This window comes from Acinonyx jubatus, chromosome E4 (assembly GCF_027475565.1).
Source record: "Acinonyx jubatus isolate Ajub_Pintada_27869175 chromosome E4, VMU_Ajub_asm_v1.0, whole genome shotgun sequence".
NCBI classification, from domain to species: Eukaryota; Metazoa; Chordata; class Mammalia; order Carnivora; family Felidae; genus Acinonyx; species Acinonyx jubatus.
Window position 1 is genome coordinate 28,247,917 of NC_069395.1, and position 20,230 is coordinate 28,268,146.

The following is a 20,230-nucleotide window of genomic DNA, read 5'->3' on the forward strand; positions in this document are numbered from 1 at the left end:
TTCTTTTTTCCTTTTTTTTTTTTTTTTTTGTACTTTGGTTGCCAACTTGGGAATCAATGCTGGCTAATTCGCCATGGTGTGTGAAGCTTTTACAAACTACACGTAGCAGGAGCAGGATTCGGGCAGAGAGTGTCACAGTCCCTTATAGTCACAGTGCTTGGAATGTGATAGATGTTCGATAAATGTTTTTGAAATGAACTTATCTGGGCCATTGTGAACTCCCCGACCGATTTGGGGCCCTCGATTTGAAGGGATAACGACAACAGAGCCTCTTCCGGGCCACCTTCCAAAAGATCACCAGAAGATGAGGGGTGTTTAGCCCAGAAAAGAGGAGCCCAAAAGCATGGGGACCCATCGACCTCTTTTAGCTTACAGTTAACAAAACCTCAGTCATAGGATGTCTGTTAAAGGAGCTCTTCTCCATTCCCGACTTTTTTTGGAATGTGTGACTGTAATTAAGAACCTTTAAATCTAATTGTGCACGCTGAAGAGAGAATGTAGGAGATGGACAACAAGAGGAAGACAGAGAGCAAGAATTTAACGTTTAGTCAGTACCTCAGACCTGATGGGTATGAATATTTCAGTAACTAAAGATGTGCATTCTCATGGGGCAAAGATTTTTTTTTCCCTGATCTCACCAAGACCCAAGTGAAATATTCCTTAGTTCTAGTTACCTCCCTTTGTTCTTATTACATATTCCTTATGCAGTCTTCTGAGTGTTATTTGGTTTCTGAATAGATTTTCCTTTAAGAGAGAATCCCCTGGCCTGTGCTCACAACTGTTCTCGTCCACTTGATAGTTATATTGGTTTATGCATCTGCCTCTTGTGAGCTGGGTTCTTTTGAATCAAATCAATCAGCAGGAATGGTGATGATACTGAGTATGTGAGTTTACAGGCCGAGGGCCAGACTTGAGGCTGTGGTTACCCAGCTCACTTCATTCCAACAGTCCCTACCCGAAAGTCCCTTACTGTTCTGGGAGGCACCGCTCGGATGGACAGCGTGTGTTGTCAGACTTCTCACTCTTTTCTTTCTTTTCACTTCAACAGATAACAGGGTGTAAGAGGACAGTTTTGGCTGGGCAAGGCCTTGGACTTAGCCTTGGCTAGAGGGGGAAGATGTCACCCCTCCCTCAAAAATACCCATTTCCATCTGAGTGAAGAAACGTCCTGGAAGAGAACTAGGTATCCTAATCTCCTCCTAGTGAGTCCGAAAGAAGTCTGAAGACCTGCCGTGGCCCTCACTGAAAGGATGGCCAAAGACATTGAGGAATGATAGAAGAAAGGAATGGGGGTCCTTGAGAGCAAAGTCACAATAAAGGTGAGGGGCGTTTGAGCTGGTGATCCAACACAGCAGGGTGTATTGGTGACAGTGCTCTGGGCCCCGCCAGAGACTGCTGCTGAAACCCCTGTGATCCAGGTCCTCTGGGTATTGCTTTGGGGAAAACAGCTCCGTGTATGAACTAAAAGAACTGTGACTCAGGGGCCTGTTTTGCCGTGAGATTTCCCCACAAGGGGCAAGGAAGGGGAGACCAAGGTGAGGAACAAGGTGAAGAAAGGGAGATCATCCCTCGTGCCTCAGGGAGCCACCTGGATAGGTGAGCCCTATCAAGTAGCCACGTCTGGCAGTGACACGGCTCTGAGGTAATTACCCACCCCTGCCACCTCCCACAATTCGCTTTTATTCATCTTCCACTCTTGTACAATCAGACCATTCTTGGGGGGAGGGGTCACTGAGAGAGCTAAGATTGGGGAAAGATGAGCATTGAATAGATATCAAGGGTGCATAGGCAATGCTGAACCAAGAGAGAAACTAGAGGGATGATAACCCCAGTCAACTATAAGACCCTTACTCGGTGCTCAGGATTGTCCTTAGTGTTAGGATTAGGGTAGAGCGAGTACATAAAATATTGATATGGTTGCTACTCTCAGGGTCCTCAAAATGTACGTGGGAAGAAAGAACACACTCTTGAGAAATAGCTGGGTCAAAATGATAAAATGCCAAAATGTGTGACATAGAATATGGTAAGTGCTAGAGGAAGTGAGAGGAGAGAGGGAGCCCTGGAGGCCTGAAGGTGATCACAAAATGTGCTTGACAATCTGGCACGTAAGCTACAGCCTGAAGTATGGTCAGATCTTGATCAGTGGAGAGGAGAAAGCCAGGCAGAGGGAATGACAGCAACAAAGGTGTGGGCAGGAAGGAACATGGTGGTGTCACTGGATGGGTTGCTGGTCCCATGGAGGAGTAGAGAGACTAAGGCAGGGGGCACCTGGGTGGTTCAGTCGGTTAAACGGCCAACCTTGGCTCAGGTCATGATCTCATGGTTCGTGAGTTCAAGCTCTGCATTGGGCTCTCTGCTGTCAGCAAAGAGCCTGCTTCAGATCCTCTGTATCTCTCTCTACCCTCCTCCCCTGCTCATGCTTTTCTCTCTCTCTCTCTCTCTCTCTCTCAAAAATAAACATTAAAAAAAAGACTAAAGCAGCAAGAGCAAAGCTATATCAAATGATAAAGTTCTAGGGTAGTAGATGTGGACAATGACTTGAGAAGCAAGACTGGAGAAGTAAGCTGTGTCAGGAGATGGTTATCTATATAGAAACTCTCATGTGTCTCCACATCCAAGTATTAAGAACTAAATTCTTTCAGGATGCCAGGGTGGCTCAGTCGGTTAAGCGTCCGACTTTGGCTCAGGTCATGATCTCACTGCTCGTGGATTTGAGCCCCACATCGGCCTCTGTGCTGACAGCTCAGAGCCTGCAGTTTGCTTCAGATTCTGTGTCTTCTCTCTCTGAGGCCCCTTCCCCACTTACGCTCGCTCTCTCTCTCTCTCTCTCTCTCTCAAAAATTAATAAACATTAAAATTTTTTTTAAAAAAAGAACTAAATTCTTCCAGATTCTCTTTTCATGTTTGTAGAAGCCAATGTCCTTAGAAAGTTAGAGACAGGACTTTCTCTGGAGCAGATTTAATTATGGGAAAGTAAAGGCAGAGATGTCTCCCTTCCCTCCTTGGACCAGATTTGTTTCCCTTCCAGAGTGAAAAAAAAAAAAAAAAGACTTATTAAAGTTTTATCTCCTGGGGCACCTGGGTGGTCAATTGGTTGAGTGTCTGACTTTGGCTCAGGTCAGGATCTCGAGGTTCGTGAGTTCAGGCCCTGCGACGGGCTCTGTGCTGACACCTCAGAGCCTGGGGCCTACTTCAGATTCTGTGCCTTCCTTTTTCTCTGCCCCTCTCCCACTCACGCTCTGTCTCTCTCTCTCTCTCTCTTTCTCAGAAATCAATAAACATTGAAAAAAATGTTTAAGTTTTATCTCCTTTATTAATATAGCTAAAGGAGTTCATTCTAGAAGGATACAATGAGGTCATAGGGTAAGCAGCAGGCCTGAAATAGCTTCTGTGGGGAGTGCACAAGAGAATAAACCACAAATGAGTAAAGGAACCAAGAATGCTTGTTTCCACACAGACCCAACTTATGGAGGAAGGGGGATGGACATTTTCAGACTCTTCCCGTCCCGGCCACTCAGTACCTTCAAGGTTCCTGGACCTACATAGGTCGAGCTCCACTGAGCCAGAGGCTGTGGGAGTCCTAAAGAGTTTGGTCTGCCCAGGGGAGACAGCCCATGTCTCCAAACCCCCTAGCCCTGCCCGATCCAGTCACTGGGAAACTCAAATCGGCATGGACAAGTGAGGCTTGCACCACAGCTGACTCTCGGGTTTGGGGTTGCTGTCTGTGACTGGCTCCTCTTTGGTGGGCAGAGAGGTTTTAGTCAGGGTGAGGGTGGGGGAGGCAGTCTTTTTCCCTTTCTGCCCCTTTTGCTCCCCCTTGCTCTCCTTCCAGGAAGACATTAGTCTGGCCTGTGCGGTCTCAGAGCTCCCCTCTACCCACTACCACTCACCTCAGGAGTGCCGGGACAGGCCAGTGGCCTGCTTCTAGAGACAAAATCTGCTGCTTTAGAGAAACTTCCAGCTTCCCCCCACCAGAGAAGAGAACCAATGTGATTATATATTGACTCACAATATATTGAGTGCGGACAATGTGTCTGATGCTATGTTATGCCCTTAGAGTACATTATCTTCTAAAAAAAATTTTTTTTTTATTTTATATTTGAGAGAGAGAGAGATGGAGACAGAATCCGAAGCAGGCTCCAGGCTGTCAGCACAGAGTCCAACGTAGGGTTCAAACCTACGAGCAGTGAGATCATGACCTGAGCCGAAGTCAGATGCCCAACCAACTGAGCCACCCAGGTGCCCCATGCGTTATCTTATTTAATCTATTTAATAATTCCATAACCCTCTGCAGTAGCTACTTTTTTTTCTTTAGGTGGGTACTTTTAATGTCCTCATTTTCCATCTAAGGCTGAGAGAGGTTAAAAACCTACTCAAGGTCACACATCTTAGATCTGAGCCCAGGTCATTTGACTCCAGAGCCTGTGGTCTTATCTGCTATACTATACTGCCTGTCACTGTATGTTCCTGAAAATGTGACTTTAGTGGGGTCATCCAGTCTAGTTAAAGAACCACCCTAAGCATTAGTTAAATTGGTTCTGGTTCCCTATTCCCACCACCACCACATATTTGGCTAGAGCTTGAGGTCTCTCTTTCTTCCTTTCTCTCCCCCTGGTTCCAGCATAACAGCAAATGTTTCTCTGGGGAGTAGGCTGTGTCAGAATCCCATGACACTCAAGGTGTGTTTGTTTCAGGTGGAAGTGGATTCTGAGCTTGGATAATTCTTGCCCCCTACAGAGTAAGTGGGCAGTGGTCCTTCACTGCAGGCGCTGGAGGAGACTGGACTCCTGGGCTCTGGGTTCCCAAGTCTTCCAGATCCCTCTGTGATACTTTTCAAGGGAAGCTTTTCAGAGTCTGTGAGCCCACAGTCCCTGGGACTCTAGGGAGCAAAAAATCTCAGACTGGATCATATCAGAAGAGCCAGCTGTTTGGAATTGTGGGACCCGAGGCAGAGAAGGTGCAGGGGTTTATGTGCAGAAACTTTGATTAGGAGGCCAGGAGTCCTGACTTAAATTTTGGAAGCTGTGGATCTATTTTTTGAGTGTGTTCCTCAAGCAGAGACCACTGGACCCAGAGGGAAGGTCACCGAAACCAGATGGTACAAAGGCTACCCCTGGGGCTGAAGGTGGTTTTTGATTCAGGCCCTGGCTGCTCTTTGGGAGAAGTGAACATTATTGGCCAAAAGCCTAAGAAAGAGGAATCGTTGGGGGCTGGAAAGAGAGCTGCTTTTAGTGGACTGGGGCCTGGGAGACTAGAGGTTGGCCAAGGTGGCTCCAGAGCCAGGGATCCCAGAAGACGATGCCTCTTCCAGAAAGCCCCTGCTGGGCAAGAGTGAGAGTGAAGACTGAGTGACCCAAGGCGAGACAGGAGTAGGGGTGGGTTGGGCTAGGGACTCGCTGGCAGGTGCAGGAAGTATGGAAAGCCCACCTCAGGCTAGCTCAAGTCCTTTGTTATGCCCTCTGGGATGCCCCCCTGACTCCTCCCTGCTAAATTGCTGCAGCTTCTGTTGGGCTCTTAACAATTGCTTCCACCTGTCTTGCTTCACTTTGCCTTACAGTATAATTGGTTTTTGCCCTATAAATCATACATTTTAAAGAGAATAACCATGTTGTAATTATTTTTGTATCTCTTACCCTGTAGTGCCTGACATGCTATCTATACATAGCAGTATCTGAATAATGCTTGAATGAATGAATGAATGAATGGGGACCAGATGAGAAGGGGTGTGTGTGTGTGCACACACGCACGCACTCTGAGAGTGGTTACTGCTGAGGAAAGAAAGAAAAAGATAAGAGAAGAGGTGGGATGGGGAGAAAAGAACCCAGGAAGCAAGTAAATAAATAATTGTAAATGACTATGTAACAGTTGTAATAACTGCTCATGATTACTATGCATTTACTATATATCAATATAGCACCTGTTCTATGTGTATGTTTGGATCCGATGTTCGCAACAGTCTTACAATGTTGTCCTTATTTTACAGATGATGAAGCTGACCCTCAGTCACTTGACCAGTAAGTAGCAACTCCAGGACCTAACATGCATGGTCCTTTGGCCGGGAGAGCCCAAGCTTGATCGATGAAGCCATCCTGCTCTGCGGCCTCCCCTGTGGCATTTCCTCATGGCCCCTGTACTTCTCTTTTGAGGCATTTTATAGGCTTTTAATTGTTTAATGAATTACTTGAAATTATTTCCTTATTAATTCTCTTCACTGATAGAAAGTAAGCTATAAGAAGGCAGGGCCCACACTGAGTTTCTTTTTTATTTTCTTTCTTCTTCTTTCTTCTTCTTCTTCTTCTTCTTCTTCTTCTTCTTCTTCTTCTTCTTCTTTTTTTTAAGTTAGGCTCCACACCCAACATGGGCCTTGAACTCACAACCCTGAGACCAAGAGTCAGATGCTCCACCCACTGAGCCAGCCAGGCACCCCTGATTTTCTATCTTTAGTTACATGCCTTGCCCTTAGAACCATGCCTGACACACAGTGAGCACTCGATAAATACATGCTTACTGGCTCACCGACAGACTGACTACTGCCTCCTAAAAATGACAACCCCCAGGATTCTCTAAGCCTTTCTTCCACCCTTCCTCTCAGGTCTCCCTGCCTCACCTCTGCACTCCAGTCCCGCCAGTCAGCGCCATCCCCTGCTCAGCCTTAACCTAAAGCCGGACTAGTGGACGTTAAATGCCAGGGCCAAGTTTGTGTCTCAGGCAATCCCTGGACTCAGCAGATGCTGATCAGGTGACGGTCTCTCTCTGGCTTAGGATGGAAAGATGCCAGGAAAGATCGAAGCATCTACCCTGATGGGTTACACCAGGGCTTCTAAAAGGGATTTTGTGGCAGGAGGGAGGGGGGCAGGAGATTGAGTGTCTCTGTGACTTGTGCAGGCAGCATGATGGATGAGCAGTGGAAAGCCCTTTTATGAAACATGCCAGACTTGCTGCCATAGTATCCCTCCCAACAGCCCAGAATTATATTTCCCCGAAGACACACTCGGTCGTGCTCTGGATTTATATGTGGGGTGGCAACCTGCCGGTGCTCCCAAAGGAGATCTGTCTACAGATGCCCCAGCAGCGGAGGAAGCAGATGAGAAGGGAGGGAGGTCTGAACCCTCTCGCTAAGAGCCATGGCACTTCATGGAAATTGACGGTCCTTCAAGAGTTTCCTGACTTCCGCGGGTCCCACTGTCTTCCCCAAACAGCCTGCAAGTTTTCAGTTTGGGTACACAGTGAAGATTTATTCTCTCTCCCTCTCTCTCTGTCTCTCAAGAAGTGGCTGGGGCCTCTGATGCTCAGCACTAGGGTTCTCCTTCCCAGAGAGAACGGGTGGGCAGGTAGTTCAGATGATCTGGAATCACGTATCTTTCCTAGGGCTGTAAACTACTGGAAGTCCCCCAGCACATTACCAAATACAGTAGAAAGGAGTCAGTGGACCACGTACCAACAACGGCAACACCCACCCCGGGTGGAGAAGTCAGATATGTGCTTGAACAGGACGTGCCTGGGGCTGGCCTGTTCCTGAACCCCCATGGCCCCATCCCTGCTTTTCTGGCCCTCCCGTGGCTCTGATCAGCTTCTGCCAGGCTCTGCATTTTTGTATCTTTTTCTCATTGCGTGGCCCCCTTGTCTTTAAAAGGCTAAATGCTCTGTACTAAATTTGGTCACACAGAGCTCCAAGATTCCCTGGAATGTCCTCAAGTTTCAAACAGCTCTGACAGCGAGGCAGGCCCGCCCCCCCAGTGTGGGGATTGGCTTCCCCTTTCGGGGCCAGGCCGTTGTCAAGTCTCATTGGCCGCTGGTTAGACCAGCCAGGGTCCACTAGCCCGGGGCTCGGAGCTAGCTTGCAGTTAACGCTTCGGCACCTGTGGCACCGCAGGGCAGGGCGGAGGAGCCACCGCGTCCTCGACCAGCTGGGAGTCTGCTCTCCAGCCCCCTCTGCTCCATCTAGGTCAGCTCCGCGCCTCCCCCTCGTCGCCCACCAGGACTCCAGCAGCCCCTGCAAAAGTCCCAGCGCACCTTGCCAGGATGTCTAAGGTAGCCAAGTATCGCCGGCAGGTGAGTGAAGACCCCGACATCGACAGCCTGCTGTCCACCCTGTCTCCCGAGGAGATGGAGGAGCTGGAGAAGGAGCTGGACGTGGCGGACCCGGATGGAAGCACCCCCGTGGGGCTGCGGCAGAGAAACCAGACGGAGAAGCGGTCCACGGGCATGTACAACCGGGAGGCCATGCTCAGCTTCTGTGAAAAGGAGACCAAGAAACTTATTCAGAGGGAGATGTCCGTGGATGTGAGTGAACCATATGCTAGAGGAAAGGGGGGAGGGTGGGGAGGGGAGGGGCGGGAGACCCTAACTCGCGCCTCGGATGCTTCTCTCCTTAGAGCAGAAGGTCTTGTTGGCCAAAGATGTGATGCTTCAGAACCAATTACCATCCGCTGAACTGGCAGCCGTGAACCTCTTACCCCTCGTTACGGTTTAAAGCACAAATTGGCCGTGTTAGCAGAACTCACCATCCCACAACAGCAGATAGGGCCACTAGGAGAATGGGAGCTGGAGAACGTCCTTGAAGCGTTCATTGTCGAGATGACACCCTCTTTGTCCCTGAGCACTTTTTTTTCCTTCACATTCATTTCCTCCGTTGTGAGGATGGGCAGAGGATAGACTGATGCTCGCGGTCTCTTGGCAGCCACCCCAGGGAAGCAAGTCAGGCCCTCCTTGCAGAACTGCTGGTTTTTAAGCCCTCTGGGCGACTCGTGGCACATGGACCATTTGAGGAGGCAGGGGCAGATGGGCCTCCCACATCGATGGGAGACAGGGGTGGGGGTGGGGTCTGTGAGGTGGGAAATGCATCTTAACCTGATGGCTTCCGTTTCGCTCCCAGGGGAGTTGGGGTTTGCACTTCCTAGAGGGGCATCTTGGAGGAGGGGGGGGTCCCCTCCTTTTGGTAGTAAGCCCTGTTACAACCAGCCAGGCCCCTTTGGGGGAGGACAAGGATATTTCCCAGCAGGGTTTTGCCATGAGGAGGGGACAGAGGGGAAGCATCTGCCCACACCCAGGACGGGCTTAAGCAAAACCTGCTTCCTCTTTTCCTGGGTTGGCGTGGAGAGTTCTTTTTTCACCATGTGTTCATATGTGAGTTTTCTGGGGACAAACTAGACTGGCCTCCACCTGAGCGTGGCTCTGTAGAACCCCCGGCCGCGGCAGAGAGTGTCTGGTGGGGAAACGGTCCTGTCTCTGCGCCCATTCTCTTCTACTCGGTACCTACTGGCCACGTCTCTGGTACCTTGTCTGTGACTTGCGGATTCTCGCATGAAAAAGTTCAATCTCAATTCTCGTGCGCTGTTTTGCGTCTGTGGAAACCAAGGCCCAGAGCCTCAAACGCCGTGTTCATTCTCGCAAAGGAAACGAGAAAGGCAGTATTATCTCCTGGAACTTCTGTAACATGTCTGGCTGGGTAGGAGATTGTGCCGGACGCTAGTCGCAGAGCACGTTTGTGGGCACAGCCCTGGCTCCTTGAGTGAAGGGATGGGGGTGGGAGGGATGAGGGAGAGTGAGGTAGGGGAGCTGGACCTCTGCCTCTATCTCTACCACCCGGACCCGTGTTTAAGCCTTCACCAAGAAGTTGGGAGTGAGGGAGTCAGAAGGCTCAGAAATTCACTACTCCGCGGGCAAGGTGATAGCCTCGGATACCACTCGGTTGATGATGAACATACACTAGAATGCTTATGGAAAACAAGGAAAGGATAGAGGGGACTCCCCGTGAGGGCCTGGTACATCAAGACGCCTATCAGGACATGTAGGGAAAGCCAGGCAGTGCACCCCAGGCTTTGGCACCTCTGTAAATCCCCCACGTGGACCCCCAACCCTTCTCTCCCCCTGCTCCTAGTCGCCAGGCTCTGTGCCCAGTGGCTTCTGGGATGCAGAAAGATACTCCTGAGGCTGAAGTCAAATGCAGAACATTCTTAATCCCAAAGCAAGACGCTTAGGCTATGGAGAGTGCGAGGGACTCTTATACTCTGGGAAATTTCATTCTCAAAAGCCTTCTTCCTCAGCCAACTGAAACCATGGCACGCTTCTCTTCCCTAGCCCTACCTCCTTCACCCCTGCCAGGGGCACACTTGTTTCTGCAGGCAGAGCCCCAGTCAGGAAACAGAGGGTGGCGTGCGTGCGTGTGTGTGGTGTGCAGACACACTCACACAGGTGTACGTGAGACGGTATGAGCTGACTTCAGGGTCATTTTTCCCTTGTAGGGATAGGCTGTCCTCACTCTTCCTCATCCAGTCCAAGGGCATATGTTGGCAGAGTGGCTGGCTGGAGTTCAGGGTACATCCCGAGCCATGGGCATAAGTCATCCCTGTAAATCTGGATGAAAAAGTGGCTTCTTTTAGGGGCTCCCGGGTGGCTCAGTCGGTTAAGCATCCAACTCTTGATTTCAGCTCAGGTCATAATCTCATGGTTTGTGAGATCGAGGCCCGTGTCAGGCTCTGTGCTGACGCGACTGCTTGGGATTCCCTGTCTCCCTCTCTCTGCCCCTCTCCCCACTCGTGCTCTCTGTCCCTCTCAAAATAAGTAAATAAGCTTTAAAAAAGTGGCTTCTTGGGGCGCCTGGGTGGCTTGGTCGGTTGAGCGTCCGACTTCGGCTCAGGTCATGATCTCACGGTCCGTGAGTTCGAGCCCCGCGTCGGGCTCTGTGCTGACAGCTCAGAGCCTGGAGCCTGTTTCAGATTCTGTGTCTCCCTCTCTCTCTGCCCCTCCCCTGTTCATGCTCTGTCTCTCTATGTCTAAAAAATAAATACGCGTTAAAAAAATAAATAAAAAATAAAAAAAATTAAAAAAAAAAAAGTGGCTTCTTTGGCACCATTAGGAAGCTAGTGAGTGTGTGATTAAGAACTTGGATTTAAGTGCCAGAAAAGCCTGGTTTGAGTAGCAGCCTCTCTTCCTGTCTGTATAACTAAGTAACTTACAAGTGACAGAACCTGTCTCACTTCCCTCAGCTACAAAATATCCAGCCCATAGGATTGTTGTGAAAACGGAAAGGATAATAATGTAAAGCACTTAGCACAGAGCTTGGCGTGTAATAAATGCTCAATAAATGGCGCTATGAAGTTATTAATTCATTAATTTCTATCCCTGCCCAGCTCCTCCCTCCTTTAGTTCCTGGAGGGCTGAGCAAGCCAAGTGTGTCTGTTTAACTAGTGGCCAGAGTAGACAATAAACAAACATACCTTCGATGCTCAGACTGGGGGGCCTTTGATATCACAAACACAGGGCAGGTCCAGGTGGGGCTCCCGGCTGCTGGACTGGCTGTGGCTCTCACTGAGAGTGGCCTTTGCTCCCCGTAAGGCACTAGAAGTTAGTTAAAACAAAAGAGTAACTGTGAGCCTGTTTCGCTTGACTCAAGAAAGCACAGCAAAATGAGCATTTACTGAGAAACTTCTACATGCTAAGCATATTCACCCTTTCTTTTATTTAAACTTCCCACTTCTTGGGAGATAGGTCTTTTTATTCCCATTATACAGAGCAGAAAAATTGAGGCTCAGAGAGGTTGAATAACCGCCCTGCGTTCACATAAGCAACAAGTAGCCTGCCCAGCTTTAAGGACTAAGCTTCTTCCTCCCTGCCACACCAGGGTACAGAAAAAGGCAGTCATGCCAGCCCCTGTCCTGAAGAATTTATAATCTAATTAGGATCACAAGACACACACATACAGAAGCACCACAGAGGTGTTACAGAGCACCGACCACATATTCATACGTTGTCGTAGAAGCACTGGGCTATCACCTAGTCTAGTCTGGCAGAATGTTCATCCCTGCCCCCAAGACTAGGAACATAAATATTAACACCAAGTGTGGATTCGGGATTCAAACTGTTAGAACCAAGTGTGGATTAGGGAAGTTAATCCTGCCCAGATATTGGATGGCATTAGGAATTTTTTGTTACCTCCTTTTAGGTGGGATAATGGTATTGTGGATGCACTTTTTAAAGAACCCTTGCCTTTTAGACATGGATACTGAAATATTTACGGGAAAACCTGATAAGATATGAGGGAATTGGCTTTAAAATAATGTGGGCAAGGGGAGTGTGTCAGAGAATAGATGAAATGAGATCATCCACCAGTTGATAATTGTTGAAGCTGGGTGATGTGAAGCTGAGAGTGGAAGGCAGGCCCAGTTTGGGTCTTCAGCTCTGGTTTCTCTGGGGGAGGAGCTCCAAGATTCATACTCTGGCTATCGTGCTGGAGGGGTGTAGACTGTGGAAGGGGCCTCAGATGGCTTCTCCCTCATGGGATGGAATACTCGGGGGCTGTCCTGGATTGGTTTACTCCCTCCTTCATGAATACTCCTCTCCCCAGGCCACCCCCGTGACCCCTTCGGGTCTCAGGTACTACTTCCTCCAGGTAGCCTTCCCTGACTGCCAGGCAAATTTAGGCACCATGTCTGATCTGAGCACTCCAGTACCGCTCTGTACCGGCCCCATCCTGTTTTCTTATACCTCTTCCTCGCCAGCTTGTGTGATTCTGGAGGACGAGCGCTAACACAGGGCCAGGCACAAGGTGGGCCCTCAACCTCTGTCTGTTGAATGAAGGTTCGGAGCAGGAGGTGGGGCTTGGCAGAGCTGACCCCTGGCTTCCCTCCTTCCCTTTAAAGGGGCAGACCTCTCAGCCCCTGTGTTCTGCCCCAGTCCTCCAGGGACTCTCCTTCTGCCCAGGTGGAAGACAAAGCCCCTGGGCAGGTGTGTAGCCAACAGGTCAGTGAAACCCGTGTGCTTGGCTCAGGTTTCAGGAACCTGATCCCAGCAGGTCAACTCATGTGTTCTCTTTCCTTCCCAAGTGGGAAAGAAAATCTCCAGCCTGTCTCCGCTGTCCTTCTCCCTGGCGTTACCAGGGGCTGGGGATTAGCACCTGCACCCAGCCAGGAGCAGGGGCAGCTGACTTGGGTGCGGGGTGAAGGAAGCTCTTTCAGGTTCTCCCTTGAGAAGCTAACCAGAAGCACCCCACTAGCCAGTCGCTGCTGGGCCTGAGCCTCCTGACCTCCCCCTTGGGTCTCTGGCTCACACAGCCTCGCTGTTCCCCTCCCCTACCAGTCCCAGTTCACGACCCAGTGTCCATGGCTTCTCTACAGGGATGGGGATGCCCAAGGCCGGTGGCACTAACCCTCAGATTGCCCTTTGCAGAGGCCTGGGCCCTATCAGGAGTGCACTGGGCAGCACGGCTCCACGATTAAGGAGATTAACCCCGACTGGTACACACCCAAAATAGCCCTGGAGGCTGGGGTGGAGAGGGCAGAAGAGGTGAGGGGGGCCTGTTGACCTGGGGAGGCAAAAGCAGGCACCCAGGGAGGGTTGGACAAGTTTAAAAAAATCTCTCCCTGGAGTTTGAAAGGGGCCTCCGTCTAGAGTTTGAAAAAGTAGTTGATCAAACAACAAAGTGTTGTTTGAATTGTTCTTACTCATATTTTATAAACTGGCTTCTGTACGCAGAGACTATCTGACGAATTTTAAGCAGTGAAACACCAGTGCCTGCTCCCACCTTTAGCACTGCCCCCCAGTGCTCACCTTTTCTCAGAGGACGGTGGGGAGAAGGGCTCAGGTGGGTGGGATGCGTGGCAGGAGGGAGGCAGAACAGATAGGAGCAAGGAAGAGATGTAAAAATGAAACAGCTCAATAGTGAGTGGGAGATGGTCAGGGGAGAGGCAGTCAGTGGATGGTCAGGGGAGGAGTATGAGTCCCACTGACCGAGGGGAGGTTGCCGCTGGCATCTGGCAGGCTGGGGGCTTCAGGGTCCCCATGGTGAGGCAGGAGGAGGCACATCTGAGCAGACACCCAGAGTGAGGACAAGGTCTTCATCTAACCTGGCTGCCCTCCCTCAGCCTTTCTCCCCAAGAGACTCTGGAGTATCCGTATCAGACAATGTCAGTATAGCACAGCTGGGCCCACGGTGCACAACGCCTGAATGAAGTGCACTGGGAGAGCCGCAGAACACAGAGGGGTCAAGGGCACTGTCCTTGGAGATCTAAAGTCTACATGCATAAAGTCCACACACACACACACACACACACACACACACACACACACACGGCAGTTATAGCAACAAAGCACAATGAATGGGGAGGGGGGGCCAGGGGAAGAGAAGCTGATATCCATATGCCTGCCAAGTTGGATAAACAAGAATATCCTGGGCAATAATACAGAGGCCTTTCCAGATCGGGCTGTACTTTCTTGTTTGTTAGACCTCCTTTGGCATAAGCAGCAAAGAAAGAAGGGGTCTAGATTCTGAGTATCAGTTCCCCTAAAGGGCTCGCTTCGCCCCCGGGGGCAGTGTGGGGAATAGAAAGCCCAGGGGTGTCTGGAACCAGACAGGATCAGGTCTGATTCCACTTCTGCCCCCATCGTCTGAGCGCGTTACCTGAAGACGGGGATGAACTTTAGAGTACCTTCTGGACCCAGTGGCATTATTAATACCATCTCATTAACATAGCTTCTGGAGGCCCCATTGCTCTACTGACAAGTGGGAAAATGCCATCAATCTTGAAGGGTTACTGTGCGGATTCAATTGGCTAAGGTACTGAAATTGTCTGGCACAGCACGAGAGACTTCTCCCCACCCTAAATTCTTCAGACTTTATACTTGTGTAGATGCCAAATCAACCTTTTTTTTTTTTTTTTTTTTTTTTTTAAGCTTAAGGAAGAAGGTGGGCTTATTTAGTTACTTCCTGCCTGGCCCCCTTCCCTTTATTTCTTTGAGCCTAATTTATTTAACGCCCCAGGCCCCAGGGCTCGCACTGGGTGGCTGGGTTAGAAACAATGCAGAATCAAGGGAGATGGAGTGGGGGAGGGTTCGGGACTGGTGAATTCTCCTTGTCTGCAACTTCCATGAGCTCAGAAAGGCCTAGGCCACTTTGGACAAATTTGGCTCCACCTGTCTCTGGGGTCCGCTGCAGAAATGACCAGCGGGGTTGGTGGGGCGCTGCTGATGACAGCAAGGCCGTGAGCCTGCACACACCCCCACACTCTCACCTGCCTTCCCTCAGGGAGGACCCATGGGCTCCGCAGGGGGTCACTTCCTCAGCCCTTCCTTCCAGATCAGGCCAGCAGAGCCAGCATTACCATTTCCACCCCACACCCCCACCAGAGGTGGACCGCCCTGGGGGCAGAACTTCTAGTGAAGCTCTGGCTACAGAATGTATTGAGTCTGGTGCTTAGAATAGTGTTGTCAGAAGCCAGCTAGACCTGGATTCAAATCCTGCCCTGCTGGTTGCTGGCTACGTGACCCGAACAAATTACTTTACCGGAGTTTCCCCATCTTTAAAATGGAAATAACACCTAGTCGTAGGATAGCTGTGCGGTTGAAGCAAGTAATATATACAAAGCAGGCAGCAGAGTGCTGGGTTGGAATCCTGGTAGTGAGGGTCCCCAAACTTGAGTTTCCACCCTTCCTTCCCTCACTGCTGTTCCCTCCACCCATTTCCATTCTCTGCATTCTTTTTCTAGTCAGGACTTATAAGGAGGGAGGAGGACTCCATTAGACCATTAATTCTCCAACTATTTAGTAAGTTTCTATTATATTAGGTGCTTCCCAGGCGCTGGGATAGAGTAGAAAAGAAGACAGATGAGGTCCTTGCCCTCACGGAGCTTCTGTTCTAACGGGTGAGACAGAGAATACATGTACCTAAGTATATACATGACATATAACATATACACATCACATATAACATATATGTTACATACATGTAAGGAAGAATGCACTTTCAGGAAAGGGTATATGACAATCTCCTATAAGGTAATCAGGGATGATACTGTCCAAGAGGTGGCATAGAAGAAGGGCCTGGAATGGACTGAAGGAGCCAGCCATTAGGAAGGTCTGGAGAAAGCTTTCCAAGCAGAGGGAAGAGCAAACAAAAAGGTCTGGGTAGGGAAGCAGGTTTAGTATGTCAGAGGAAAAGTCAGGCCAGTATAACTAGAGCAGGGTGAGCAAGGGGCGGGCGGGGGAGGTTGGAGGAGATAAGGCCCAAGAAGTAAGCACGGTTCAGATAATGGAGGGCCTTACAGCGCAGCAGAGGGAATTTGAATTTTTCTTCCAAGTGCCATGAGACGTCATTGGAGGGTTTTGAGCAGGGGAGAGATGTGATCTGATCTAAGTTTTTAAAAGGATCTATCACTCTGCCAGCTTTGTGATGAATAGACAGTATGAGGGCAAGACTGGGGGAGAAGGGAGACCAGCTAGAAGGGTGTTGCAGTAGCTCAGGCAGGAGGCCAATGATGGTTTGGGGAGAAGTGGTCAGATTTAGGAAACACCTCAAAGGTAGCACAGACGGGGCTGGCTGACTTACTGGGGGAAAAGAGAAGAGTGGGAGGCCCGGTCCTGCCTGAGCTATTGGGTAAATTTGGTGCCATTTACTGAAGTAGGAAACAACAGGAGTGGCTTGAGGAGATCAAGAATTCTGATCTGAACAACTTAAGTTTTGGTAGATGTCAAAGAGGAAGCGTTGGATTGACTGGGCATGTACAAGTCTGGAGCTGAGCGGGGCAGTGGGGCTAGAGATTACATTTGGGAGCCATCAGTATATAGACAATACTTAAAACCATGAGCCTGGAAGAGATCACATAGGGAGGCAGTGTGAATGAAAAGCAGAGGACCCAATGACCACGCCCTCCATTGCCCCAACATTTAGGCATTGGAAGAGGAGAAGGAGCCAATGAAGGAGACAGAGAGGTGGGAGGAAACTCAGAGTGGTTTCCAGAAAGCAAATGGACAGGGGGCTTACAGGAGGAGAGAGCATCCACCGTATCCTTTCTTGGTAAGAGGTTTAATAAGATGAGAACAGAGAACTGACCACGGTAACAGGAAAGATGGAAGCCATTGGGACCTCGACAAGACTGGGTTCACTGCAGTGATGAGTGGACTTGAGAGAGAATGGTCAGTAAGGGCTGGAGATAGAGAATACAGACAAGTATCTCTTTGATTTTTTTCTAAGTTTTGTTCTAATGGGAAGCAAAAGTAGGGTGACAGCTGGAAGTAAATGTGGAATCAAAGGGGGGTTTTTTTAGAAAGGTGGAAGATGATAGCATGTTTATATACTAATGGGGATCGTTCAGTAGAGAAGGAAGCTTCAATGGCCCTGGAAAAGGAGACAAAACAGGATGGATTGCACTGGAGTAGAGGGGTTGGCCCTAGTGGCAGGTGGTCACCTCTTATATCTGGAGGGAAGGTAGTGGAGACAGGTCCAGATGCAGGCAGGTTGATAGACGGGGTCGGGGGAGAGGAGGTTGGTCTGTTATGTGTTGACACATGCAAGTGCTCCTCCAGGAGGACCACCCTGGCAGCCGTACATTGGCTAGATTGTAGCAGGGAGACACTTAGGAGGCTGTGGCAGCGGTCAGAGGTTGAACTTGAGGTCACAAGAAAAATGCTCCGTGCTCCCTGGGTGAGGTAGAGAAAACACGAAAACACTTCCGGATATGAAATCTGGCGTGTGAACAGTCAACAGACAACAGCCAGCTGCCAGAGCTGCTTGAAAATCCAGTAGATTTTCACCTCCAGTGCATCGATCTTCCATCCCCAAGGCCACCCTAGGAGGAGGGAGCACACAGGTCCCTTCCTAGCACACAGCTGATGTGATGGGACAAGCCCTGGGTTTGCGAGGCAAGCCAGGGGGCCTGGGGCTCACTCCCGGCTTGACTCTCAGCTGCGTGGCCTCGGACAAGCATTTAACATTTGTCAGCTTGCTTTTATTTGTATTCTTTAATGCTTTGTCTGTGTCTCATTTTGTACTTGACAATAATGGATTTTTTTCCCTACATTGTTTTTATTGAAATATAAAATACACAGGGGCACCTGTGTGGCTCAGTCAGTTAAGCATCTGACTTCTGCTCAGGTCATGATCTCATGGTTTGTGAGTGCGAGCCCCACACCGGGCTCTCAGCTATCCGTGCAGAGCCCACTTTGGATCCTCTGTCCGCGTCTCTCTCTGCCCCTCCCCAACTCTCTCTCTCTCTCTTTCTTTCTCTCAAAAATGAATAAACACTAAAAAAAAAAAAGAAAGAGAAGAAAGAAAGAAAGAAAGAAGAAAGAAAAAGAAAGAAGGAAAGAAAGAAAGAAAGAGAAAGAAATAAAAAAGGAAAATAAGTACAATACAGACAGAAAACCATCTAGGAGCACCTGGGTGGCTCAGTCGGTTGAGCATCCAACTTTGGCTCAGGTCACGATCTTGCTGTCGTGAGTTCGAGCCCTGTGTCAGGCTCTGTGCGGACAGCTCAGAGCCCGGAGCCTGCTTCCGATTCTGTGTCTCCCTCTCTCTCTGCCCCTACCCCACTCATGCTCTGTCTCTCTCTCTCTCTCTCTCCAAAAATAAATAAACTTAAAAAAAAAAAAGACAGAAAACCATCTAAAACACAAACGTAGAGCTTCATGAGTTCTCACCAAGTGACCAAGAAGGAGACCAGTGCCATCACTGTAGTACCCCTACCCACCCTCTGCTTCCTCTCCAGCTCTACCCTCTTCCTCCCTGTCACAGGAACCCCTGCCCTGACTTCCAACTCCATAGGTTAGTCTTGCCTGTTTAAAAATTATATATATACATATAAATAATTCATATTATTTATATATATACACAGATATTTTATATATTGTTTGTATTATATATAATATATATAATCATGTAGTAGGTGTTCTTTTGTATTCAACTTCTTTCACTCAGCTTTATGTTGGTGACATTCAGCCATGTTGTCTGCAGCATTTTTTTCCACTCTCACTGCCATAGAGTAGTCCATTGTACGAATATGCCATAATCTATTTATTATTTCACTATTAATGGACATCTGGGTTGTTTTCCCATTTGGGGCTATTACAAACAATGCTGCTGTGAACATTTTAATACATTTTGGGGAGTACATTTTTGACTTCATTTGAATCTGGAATGTCCTAGGAGTGGAATCATTGGGTCATAGAAAATGCACAGCGGACTTTTAATTTCTTCACCTGTAAATAGTGGTGATCCTACCTAATTTGAAGAGTACAAACGTTTGGAGAAGCTCGTGACATAACGACTTGCAAACAGTAGGCATTTAATAAAGTGGGGGCCACCATCATTTCTAATGGTGTCCATCTTTGGGAGCAACTAGAATGCTGTCAAGGCCTTTGACCACGCCCTGCCTGCTGTCCTCCTGACCCACACTATTACGATTTGCGCTTCACTAACACCCAGGTCAGATTCCTCCACCCCAGGACTCTGACTTTCCCCAAGACTGTGGCTTAAAGTTGGATCCCACTTCATGGCCTCTTCCTATCCTTAGCCTCACTGACTCCCACTGTGGACAACTTCTCAATTTTCAGACCCTTCCTGCTTTACTTAGTTTTCTGTTTAGCTTATATCTTACTTTGGTCATTCTCCATATTCAGCTCAGTTCTCATGCCTACACCTCTAACCTTTTATCACCCCCAGCCTGGATGAGCGTGACCATTTGGCTTCTCTACTCTGATTCTCACACTGCTGATTAGACCTGGAGAAAACAACACAGCCATACATACTGGTGCTCCTATGCCAGGGGCACCTGAGTGGCTCAGTCAGTTAAGCATCTGACTTCTGCTCAGGTCATGATCTCACAGTTTGTGAGTTTGAGCCCTGCATCGGGTTCTGTGCTGACAGTGCAGAGCCTGCTTGGGATTCTCTCTCCCTCTCTCTCTCTCTCAAAATAAATTAAAAAAAAAAAAAATAAACCCTATGCCAGGCCCTCAAGGCTGTGCAGAAAACCTCTACATGCACCTCTTTTTCTCTAAAAGTTAGCCTTATCTTTATAAACTCTTCTTGTCCCACCAGCTCTCTCACCCTATGATGCAGACCTAGCATCATATTTCACTGAGAAACTTGAAGCCATCAAGTGAGAATGCCTTCAGATTCCTCTTCTGCTACTTGAAAATGTATAAGCGTTCATATATCCAAGCTTGCCCCCTTCTCTCCCATCCTTTGGAAAAGCTATCCCTCTTCCTGTCCCAGGCCAGTGCCCCCACCCACTTTTCTCTTCTGTCTCCTCAGGGACCCTTGCTCCCTTAAACATCTGTTTTCTCGGAGTCTCTCTCTCTGTCTCTGGCTCTCCCCTCCCCTTCAACATTCCTTCCTACTGGCTCTTTCTCTTCAGTTCCCACCTTCTCTCCTTTCCTTCGTGGCCAAACTGTAGGAAATAGTATCTACACTAACTCTCACACCACCCGCCCCTGCACTGACATCAGCCTTGGTAAGGTC

General features: G+C 49.1%; 1 protein-coding gene and 1 long non-coding RNA gene across 3 annotated transcripts in view; both read left to right on the top strand.

Moving 5' to 3' along the window:
• Nucleotides 1–359: 359 nt before the first annotated feature.
• On the top strand, nucleotides 360–6,275 carry LOC128313120 (uncharacterized). 2 transcript variants are annotated; one of them, XR_008293367.1, is made up of 3 exons: nucleotides 360–1,319; nucleotides 4,105–4,239; nucleotides 5,984–6,275. It is a non-coding gene; the product is annotated as an uncharacterized LOC128313120 (long non-coding RNA). The 2 variants fall into 2 exon arrangements; XR_008293368.1 differs by having other exon boundaries at nucleotides 360–569; nucleotides 1,049–4,239.
• A 1,448-nt stretch (nucleotides 6,276–7,723) lies between these two features.
• LMOD1 (leiomodin 1) overlaps nucleotides 7,724–20,230 on the top strand; it is a 43,996-nt gene continuing 31,489 nt past the window's right edge. The window contains exon 1 of the mRNA XM_053209152.1: nucleotides 7,724–8,283. Coding sequence (XP_053065127.1) covers nucleotides 8,023–8,283 — 261 coding nt within the window. The 5' untranslated portion in view covers nucleotides 7,724–8,022. The remainder of the gene's footprint in view (nucleotides 8,284–20,230) is intronic.